We start from the raw sequence: 10717 nt of genomic DNA, 5'->3' as shown, positions 1-10717 counted from the left end.
ACATTGCCAGTCCTATGGATAACACACTAGTATTATGGACTACTGAACTATATTGGATTATTTTGCTGAATTCACACATCTACAATATTTAAATGGCAATGGAATACCCATCTCTACCAAAACTAAACTAAAAAAGAGGATATAAATGAAGGACCATTTTCTATCTGTATATACAAAATAGGATAGATATACAGCTACTTTCTCTTAATTCAATGAGAAGATTTGTACTAGTAGTGTTTGTGGGCAGGCTATCATGTCTCCATCTTGTACTATGAATAACCACTACGAAGATAACAATATGCAATGTATTAATGATTGAAACTGTCCTGCTAATCGGTTTTGAAACTGTCTCATTGCCATTTCTCAATAAAATTCATTTAAAAAATAAAGTAGGACCCATCAAAAAGGCTCTATCATTCTAAAACAGAGGTGTTATTCCCCAGAATGTCCATATCACATTTGAACACATGTAGAACATCAAATATATAACCAAGACACAAGAAAAAAACGTAAATACACAAGAGATTAATGTATCCTCTACCCTATGTAATGATTCTTAGCTAAGGTTTTATTTAAAAACAGAATTCTATAAGCAAATGAGTAGCTAAGAGGCCAGTTACTAAAGCTTATGTCATAATCCAGCTTTGTACTTCTCACTGGCTAATTTTAGACCCTTAAGATAGACAATTTAGTGTTTTCACATTTTGAGTATGGACGAAATACACTTCATACACTACAATTTTTTCATTTATTAAGGTCAGTATGATTTGTACCGCAAAATAAATCAGAGTATATAAAAGATCCAAAATTTTCAAATGATATTAAATCTTCAATTCATAAAAGAAGTCTTTAAGATTTAAAAACACAGGTTGAGTCCCTTTTCCTAAATGCTTAGGACCAAACATCTTTCAGATTTTAAATGCTTACATATATATAATGACACATCTATAGGATGGGGCCAAGCGAAAACATGAAATTCATTTATTTTTCATATACATCCTATGCACACAGCCTGAGAGTAACCCTATCATATTTCTAACATGTCTGCTTTTACAACATGTCATGTGAGGTCAGACGTAGCACGTTCTATTTGTCATCATGCTAGGGCTTAAAGTTTCCAATTCTGGATTTTCAGATAAGGGGTGTTCAACCTGTATTTCTTTCTGGGGGAAGTATTTCCCAGACATCATACAATTTTCTAAAATACAGCTATGCAAAACTTTCAATTATTAAAAATAATTACAAACAGCAAGTTTGCTGAGAACAAAGAAAAAAATGGCTTGGTTATTCTGAGTTGATAACAAAATGGGACAAAGAAAACTGTATCAGGATCACTTACAGACATAAAATTTCACTTACTTTTTTAAACATAACTAGTGAGATGACTGCTGATGCTGTGAAAAGTGCTGCTATGATTATCATCATGATTCCAACGGGAATATTTTGGTTAAGACCAGTAAGGGATGAAATCCAACCACTACAAAATAAAAAAAGAAAAGTGTAACTAAGCAAGCAAGTCAATGCACACTTTAAAAAATAACATAATGCCTAAGTCATAGTCAGCACTTTTGAACCAAGAAATGTCCAAGACCTTTTTCTGCACTAACTCCTCTACTTCTCACAACCACCCCATGAGACAGATGTGATTTTTAATCCTTATTTTACAGCTGAGGAACTGGGTCACAGAGGCATTCAGGCCCAAAGCTACAGAGCAGATAAATGGCAGAGTCTGAATTCAAAACCAAACAAAACTCCTGAAACTTAAGGTTCAATTGCCAAACTATTACATTATTTAAGCCTGTGAATTCATTGTTACATTTTTAAATGATTGTTTTAAATTTTGCTGAATTATGGGAGGGAATATTTGCAACACATTTACAATAAAGGATTAGTTTCTAGGTTACAGAAACTGTTGCAGCTCATTCTTACAAAAAATGCACTTAAGCAACTTGATCCCTCCTGTCACTCAGGCGCTATTCCTATGCCTCATTCCCATTCCTCAACAAATGTTCCTACTCTAAAAAAAAAAATCCATTCAGAAAATAGGCAAAAGATATGATAAAATATTTAAAAGGACAAAGATAGCAAATAAGCACATGAAAAGATGTTCAACCTCATGAGTCATTAGGTAAATGTAAATTCAAACACAATGAGATATTACTGCACACCTTTCAGAATGGCTAAATTTTTTAAAATGGTAACAGCCATGCTGATGATGATGTAAAAACTGAATCATTCAATATAAAAGGAAAAACTAAACTAAAATACAACTTCCATATGACCCAACTCTATCCCAAAGAAATGAAAACTAAGTTTACAAGAAAGCTTTTACAAATACTCAGCAGCTTTGTTCATAACAGCTCCCAACTGCAAACAATCCAGATGTCCAGCTGAAGAAAAAGAAAATGACTACAGTACATTCAAGCCATGTGTTACTTCTCAAGGATGAAAAGGAATAAACTATAGACGCAGGTACCAACCTGGATGAGTCTCACAGAATGATGCTGAGCAAAAAACCCAAGAGCTGTACACCAACTGCATTTACATGGGGACAAGCAAATTAGGCTTATGGGGTAAGGAGGGAAGGGGGCTGGAAAGCTGTGATAGCGATTATGAAAAGCAACAGGAGCAGTCCTCTATGTGACAGCAATGTCGGGCATCCTTACCACCAATCCCAAGGTCCTTGTTTCTATATTTTATAGGATTTCACACAGGGAGAATGTGTAAAGAGCATCTGAAAAGGCTTGATAGGTATTTCTTACAACTGTATGACAGTTTGTAATACTTTACTTCAAAATACATTATAAATTTAAAATATCTGAATTATACCATGTCTATTTTAAAGAGGCCATCCCACATAGCCCTCATCAGTACACTCTTCAGTACTAGTCACATGCCATTTTGCTCAATTTTGACATTTTTTACCTTAAATTTAAACTAAAAAAACAAAACGAATTACTTCAATTTCACAACTTGGAAGACTGTGCTGCTAAAGCAAGCAGTTTTTAAAATATTTAAAGCATTTCCTGTCCTTCAAATGCCAAAGACTATTCACTACTTAAAATAATAATGAAAACTACTTTTTCTAGCAGTGATTTAAAGTATCTCTGAAAGCCCTCTGCATGTATATATGCCCACAAGGAGTCTGCAAAATTCCCACAAGTGTCTGACAGTCAAAACCACTCAAGTCCAAGGCAGTACTCTAAACAAGGCCTGCACACACGCATCCCATGTCCACTTCTGTTCCAACTTTGGGAAGACAGTACATACCTCAGCACATGCCACCAAGAGAGGTGCTCCCTCCAGGATTAAGAAAAGAGACCTTAACCTTACCTTCTCCCCCAGGCTCCCAGGTCCCTCTGAGTGAGTCTACTGTTTAATAGTGTGAGTGCATGAGGTGATTCAATCTCCTAAAGACAACAGGCCAATATCTATGAAAATACGTGTACCTGTGTAAGTATATATGAGCTCCATGTAGGGTGCACATTTATCATCTTAGCACTCTAGGAGGCTAACACAGCAGGACCAAAAGTTGAGAGCCCAATTTGGGCTATTTAGTGGGATCCTGTCTCAGAATTTTAAAAAGGGCTAGGAATGTAGCTCAGTGAAAAAGCCCTGGGTTTAATCCTCAGTAGCACCAGAAACACACAACTGTGTTTGTAAACCTAAAATAGTGCTTTACACACAAAGGTGTTCTTTTCCTTCAAATCCTTGATAATATTTTCTCTGCCTTCCAAAATATTTTGGTCCTCTCTCTAATCCGAAGCCCATTCTGTATTCTTCCTCTTAAAGTCCATTACATTCACTTTAGTTAAATTAAATGCCCTTAAAACATACATGTATTTCTGTATTTTATTTCAACTAAATATTATATGCTGTTTAAAAAAAACAGGAATGAAATCTTTAAAGAGAATAGTGTCTCCAAAGGTTACGTTTTAGAAAAAAAAATTTAACCAGTTTTTTGCTTTTATTTGCTTCTGCTAAACTGTTTTTTTTTGTGTGTGTTAACTATATGAATTAGGACAACAAAAATTGTATGTAAATATTGGAATAACTTCAAGTTGATTGCCTAAATAGACTTACCAATTGCCCCAGTTATGAAATCCTGCAGCCTGGAGCACATGGACAGCAAACTGACAGATATAGACGAAGAAGAACACAAAGAATCTGAAGGAACTGTCACTCCTTAAGGGGAGGGGGAAAAGAGGGAAAATGTCATTTTTTTATCTTCACATTCATATGCCCACTGACATTTCAGCTTTAAAACCAAAAGGGGAACTACCTAAGGCCTAAAATTAAAAGACACATCACAATTTGTGACATGTGAATATTCAGTATTATCGCACTCACTTGGTCTTTCAATTTTCAACTGCACTATTATCCACCTTAACAAGAAACTTTCCTTTTATTAAGCAATTTCACAAAATTATAATTAACAAAAGAAGTAACACTTACTTAAAATATATACTCTGGCAATCACTGACCTATGGCCCGGACTTCCCCCAGCCCATACTGAGCATATCTCTTTCTCCCCTCCCTGCCTTACCACAGCTTTCTATCACAGTTTGCCTATTTTATTTAGATTTTTACACAACTGTAAGCATATATTAGCTACTCACTTTGCCATCCCCCTTCATTCAGCACAATTACTTGAGATTCTCCACCCATGGTATGGCATGTATCAGAAATTCATTTCTTTTCACAATTTAGCCACTCACTGTTAATGGACATTTAGATTTTTTTCTAGTATTTTACTATTACATAACTCACAATATAAGCATATATTTCCTTTTTTCTTGGGTAAACATCTCCAAGTAGAATGGATGGAACACATTCTTAAACTTTTTAGGCAACTGCCAAACTACTTTACAAAAAGATCACTCCACGTTACATTTCTTTCTTTTTTCTTTTCTTTTATTTTAGTGTGTGTATGTGTGCACGCGTGTGTGCATCTTTTTGAGACAGGATCTCACCTTCAGTTCAGGCTGGCCCTGAGCACACTTTGTAGCTGAGGCTGGTCTCGAACTCCCAACAATCCTCTTGACTCAGCCTCCTGAGTGCTGGGATTACAAGCATACGCCACCATGCCTGGCTCCTGTTACATTTCTACCAGCACTGTTATTCTAGCTCCCCCATAACTCAACAGTATTGTACAGTTAGGTTTTTTTGAATTCTAGCCATTCTAATGTTTGGCTTTCATTTTCCTTTTCCTAATAAGCAGCATTATTAAGCAACTTTTCATATCATACTTCTTTGGTGAATCATTAATATCTTTTTCTGATTTTTGGGTTTTTTTTTTTTTTTTTTTTTTGTGGTACCTGGGATTGAACTCAGGACCTTGCACTAGCCAGGCAGGCACTAATGCTGCTGAGCTATCTCCCTAGCGCTTTATGTTTTAACTAGATTATTTTCTTTACTCATGAGTTTTGAGAGTTTTTTAAAAAATATTCTGAAAAATATAATCCTTTATTAGATACATTCTAGGCAAAAAAGTTTCTCCTCACCCATGGTTTTCTTTTCAATCCGTGTATATATATTAATATGTGTATGTTTTAGGGGCACTTTTTAACTTTCAGCAGTAGGATGGTGAGTTATCACTAATTTTTAATGTCCAATAAACCTGGAATTTCTGGAAAAAGCTCCAGCAATCTAATCGTGATTTTTATTTATTTATTTTTTATTTTTGGTGATACCAGGGATCAAACTCAGGACCTTGTGCTTGCCAGGCAAGCAATTATTCCACTGAGCTATCTCCCCAGCCCCCACATGCCTTTTAATATACTGCTGGATTTAAGCTTGACAACATTTTTATTGTGTTGAAGTCCACCATATTTTCTGTTCCACACAGTGATTATACCCGAGGCCCCTAATACCTCACTTACTCAATCTCAGCATGGATCTCTGCTCATCAGAAGGAAAATAGACCACAGGACCAGGTTCCTGCACCTACTTCTTTACATAATGCCTTTCCTACTTCACTCATATCATTGACCTTCCCTCCTGAGAGGCAGTGTCTGTCCTCTAAAGCTGTCACTTGCCGAGGAAACTCTCAGCCTCCCTACTAACTCCTGGATCCCCCAGTAGTGGTTATTTGCTCTCCACCCTGACTAGTCACTGTCTGCCCTTTGGGACCTACATACAGGGCTTTTTCATCTGAAGACAGCTCTTTTTATTGGCCCTTTCTTCCCCTGAAATTTCCATCTTCTCTATTTCTCCCTTTCCTTCACTGACCTATGTCTGAAAGGAATGGTCTACCGGTGATTTCTTCCACCTCCTTCCTCTCAGTCCTCTGTAACCTGACCTCTTCTACATACTCTTCTGGAGGTGCTCAAAGTCATGGGAAATCTAATTTTCCAAACTTCTTCTGAGCCTCTTTTTCTATGGCTTTCCACATCGCAGACCGTTTTTCAAATACTTTTTGCCTCTGCTTCAGCAATTTTATTCACTTCTATTTCTGTTGTTTCTCTGACCTAGAGTGCTTTTCATTTCTTATTTATGGACCCACAAATCTTTGTGTCAAATTACAACACTTTTTATAGGAAAGCATCCAACATGATTCTTGTGTCTTCCCATGTTTGAAAACCAGGCACCGCAGACAGAATCTAAGTAACACAACAGCATACAGATCTCTGCACACCTCTGTGGCAGCTCCTGCTATTCTACACTAGCACAGCAGTTAAGTCTCACTCTCTGAATGCCTTCACTTACTCTGCCTATGGTGCCTGACACGCCTTTCCTCCTGGCAAACACATTAACTCCAGCTAACACTCAGGACTATTAAATTCAGCCCACAAAGGAATAAAATCTACATGTAATGTATGGAATTCTACTGTGTTGTCCCTTCCCGTCCCCTTATTAATCATTTACCTACACAATGTGGACTCATAGCAACTATTTTACTCTTCAAGTTAAAATTAAATACTATTATTAGTTATTTTGTTACTTATTTATTTCAGCTTAAGTCATTTTAGGACATTTATTTAGCACTTGATTATCTGTACTCCTTTTTCCCTACTACAATTAGCCAGAACTCTAAGATACAAGAAAATATTTTTAGTGGACCATGAAAGTGTTCTACATTAGTCATATCAAGTGGTTCCACATTTACAGTAATTCTGTAAGTAATATATTGCAATGTAGTTGGTATTAATGCCCATTCATACAGCTTAGGAAAAGTGCCAATGAGAAGTAATCAGTCAATAACAAAATTCCTAACTATAAAATGTTATTTTATTAGTATAAAAGAGAAGCCCCATATATGGCTCATCTCTTCTAGCTCACTAGGTAAACAAAGTATTACTTTCACTCCATCATCAATTTCTTTTTACTGCTTTGAAATACACTTCTGGGACTGGGCATACAGCTTGGCAGCACAGTGCCTGCCTAGCAAGTAAAAGGTCTTGAGTTTGAGTGCCACTACAAAAAAAAAGTACAATTGAAATATACTTCTGAAATATATTTGTATTTCCCTATGCCTTTAGCAGAGAAAAATATAACTTAGCATATTTTTAGTTCTAAAAGTTTTTACTTTTATTGTTTCTGTACTAAGAAACCAGAATATCAAACTTTTAAAAAAATATATCTAGATATAAGAGAGATGTATGATAATATGCCTAAAAGCTTTTAAACAGCTATTTCAGTCACCTAAAAGAGATTTATTTATTTATTTATTTATTTTTTTTACTAACTTCCAAATCCACAGATGTTTTCTAGAAGTTCAAACTGTCACTTTTAGTTAAGTTTTTTACAGCTAGGGAAATAGCTCAGCGGCACAGCACCTGCCTGGCAAGCATAAAGTACTGAGTTCAATTCTTCGTACCAAAGAAAAGATAAAAATCTTTTAGAAGGGTACTAAACATACCTAAGAAGTTATATAGTCTTACTAAAAAAACTATTTCTAAGTTTGGATAACTGTACTGTTGATTTGTGCTGCTCTTTTGAAAGGAGTTGCTAACCCTTAATTTGTTTTTTCTTCTTTTGAATTTCTTACGGCTTATTTTTTTTTTTTTTTTTAAGTACGGTGTCTACAGGGTCTTACTACACAGATCAGACTTGTAGTGAACCTCCTCCGCTGGGATTACAGGTGCACGCCACCACACCCAGACTCAGTCCCAGCTCAGCGCAACCCGGAAGTGGAGCCAGCAAGGCATACCTCTGAGCCTGCCTAAGCAGATGCTTCAGTCTACAGAGCTATCTGGCTGGTCCTTTTGTTATTGTTTTGTTTTGCTTTTGCTTTAAACAAATCTTGCACATTTTTATCTGGTAACCTGAACAACTAATTTTAAGATGGCATCATGTAATACAAAAACCACTGTTGAATTCCTATTATTTTATTTAGTGAAATTTTGTATCGTTTCTAATGCTGTTTTTCTCTATCATTATTTTCTATTCTTTTTTTATGCATTTAGTACAGGGTCTACAGGGGTCTCACTACACAAATCAGACTCACAGTGATCCTGTTATCAGCCTCCCAAGCACTGGGATTAGAGGAGTGTATCACCACGCCCAGTCTTAGTTACTATCTCAGAACACCTCGGGGGCAGGGCCAATATGGCCCACCAAGATCAAACCTGGTCCCTGAGCCTGCCTAAAGCAGGTGTGTTAGTCTGCTGGGCTATCTGGCTGGCCTTAAGCTATCTGGCCAGCTCATATTCTTTAAACAATAAAAGAAAAAATTTTAAAAATAAAAAGACTTTCTAAAATGTTGTTCCCAAATACAAATGGGAGTTACATTACAAATGATTCATCTTCTTTTTTTAACCTATAATTAGCACAAGAAAGTACAGTTAGTGCAGGAAACTGATAAAAGCCTCAAAGCTTTTAAAACCCACTTTGTCTACTTTTATTGTTTAATCAGGCTCAATAGCTTTATTTGGTTCAAGGGTCCCCACACAAGGCCTTGCAATTCTTAGCAAATGCTCTACCATGAGCTACACCCTCAGGCTGACTTACCCATTTTAAACGAAGGAAAAAAAGAGGACAAATATTAAAAACAAATAGAAAAACAATTTACAGTGATTTAAACTAAGTGGCTTAAGTTGTTATATACTTCTGTTTATAATGAAGTATTGATAGCATTATGAATACTCATAATAAATGCACCTACGTAACTTATTTCCCGGTCAGAATAAATAACTGTTTTCTACTATACACTATTTTGGAAATTTTAGATGAAAGCCTATTAGAAAACTCAGCCTCAAGTAAACCAGTGGTTTTGAGTTTAATGTCTTCTACCAAGCTGCAGCATAGTTGTTTTGCTTTTGTTTTTGGTTTTGTTTTGTGTGTCTGTGGCACTGGGGGCTGAACTCAGGAGCACTCTACCACCTAGCTACATCTCCAATCCTTCTTATTTTTTTTATGTTGAGGCAAGGTCCGATTAAGTTGTCCAGGTTGGCCTCATACTTGAAATCTTCCTACACAATCCTTTGAAGTAGCGGGGAACACAGGCTTGAACCACTATGCCAAGCACAGAAGCATGGCTTTAATAATAGAAAAGTTCCAGAGCTTCCGACTACCCTGCATCGGGGGGACCTGCCAGACTCAGCCCAAGCGCAGCATGGGTGAAACCCTCTTCCACCCACCTGGGACCCCCCAACACTCCGCAACACCACTACACCCTGCCTGCTGCATGAGAATTTCTGCCGTGTTCTAGGGACCCCGAGATCCAGTCCTAGCCCAGGCCAGGTGAGTGTGTGGGAGAGCTTCCAGCTACGCTGTCCCAGCAGGACATGCCGGTCCCACCCCAGAGGCAGCATGGGTGAGACCCTCTTCCACCCCCTTGGGACGCCCCCCGCAATGCTGTAGCACCCCCACCCACCCACCCTGCCCGCCCAGTGAGAATTTCTGCCGCATTCTGGGGATCCCCAGATCCAGTCCTAGCATGGGCCCGGTGAGTGGGTGGGAGAGCTGCCTTTCCACACTACTCCACCTTGTCCCATCTAGACTCTGCTCAGGCCTGGCATATAGGCCTGGGGTGAAACCCTGCAGCTACAATCCCTACAGAGAGAGGAGCGGACAGAACCATCCAGCTAATCCAGGAGCACAACATCTTGCCAGAGGGGCACAACAAGTTCACTCCCAAGGGCAGCAGCAGGAAGGAGCTGAGCACAGCAGCCAGTCCCAAGCCAGGCACAGCTGGATAAATCCGAACATTGTAAATTGGCACCTGAACTCAGTAGGTGCTAAGGTTATAACTGCAACAAAGATCTACAACAAAGCTACACAAAATACAACGAGAAGGAGCAAAATGCAATCTCAGAACCCAAGCCCACCCATAACAACAGGACACTAACACAGAACAAACTGGGAATCACACAGCTGAAATCAATGAATCAATGGCTTCTGAAATAAAGAAACAGCTGCAGAAAGGTATAGAGAAATTCAGGTTGGAAATGAAAAAAGAAATCCCTGAATTAATAACATCTACAGTAAAGAATCAAATGCAGAAACATATGGAGGAAACCCAATGCTCACCCAGAACAAGTGCAGAAGAAATTAGCTCAGCTCAAATATATGAATTAATAGCATCCATAGTAAATAAGCAACAGCAGAAAGTCATAGAGGAACTCAGAGCGGAATTCTATTCTACTAGCTCAGCTCAAATGTACAAATAAATAGTGTCAATAGTAAATAAGCAACAGCAGAAAGGTACAGAGGAACTCAGAGCAGGATTTTCTGAAATAAAAGAATTCTCACAACTCATAGCATCTGAAGTAAA

General features: G+C 37.7%; 1 protein-coding gene across 2 annotated transcripts in view; it reads right to left on the bottom strand.

Moving 5' to 3' along the window:
- Scamp1 (secretory carrier membrane protein 1) overlaps positions 1-10717 on the bottom strand; it is a 155047-nt gene that overhangs the window by 25892 nt on the left and 118438 nt on the right. For both annotated transcript variants that reach the window (XM_004645733.3, XM_004645734.2), the window contains 2 exons: positions 4084-4185; positions 1360-1477 (listed from right to left, as the gene is read on the bottom strand). In XM_004645733.3, coding sequence (XP_004645790.1) covers positions 1360-1477; positions 4084-4185 — 220 coding nt within the window. The remainder of the gene's footprint in view (positions 1-1359; positions 1478-4083; positions 4186-10717) is intronic.

The sequence above is a fragment of the Octodon degus genome, unplaced genomic scaffold (assembly GCF_000260255.1).
Source record: "Octodon degus isolate 3935 unplaced genomic scaffold, OctDeg1.0 scaffold00238, whole genome shotgun sequence".
Taxonomy (NCBI): Eukaryota; Metazoa; Chordata; class Mammalia; order Rodentia; family Octodontidae; genus Octodon; species Octodon degus.
Note: the sequence above shows the minus strand (reverse complement) of the source record. Positions and strands in the feature narration are given on the sequence as shown.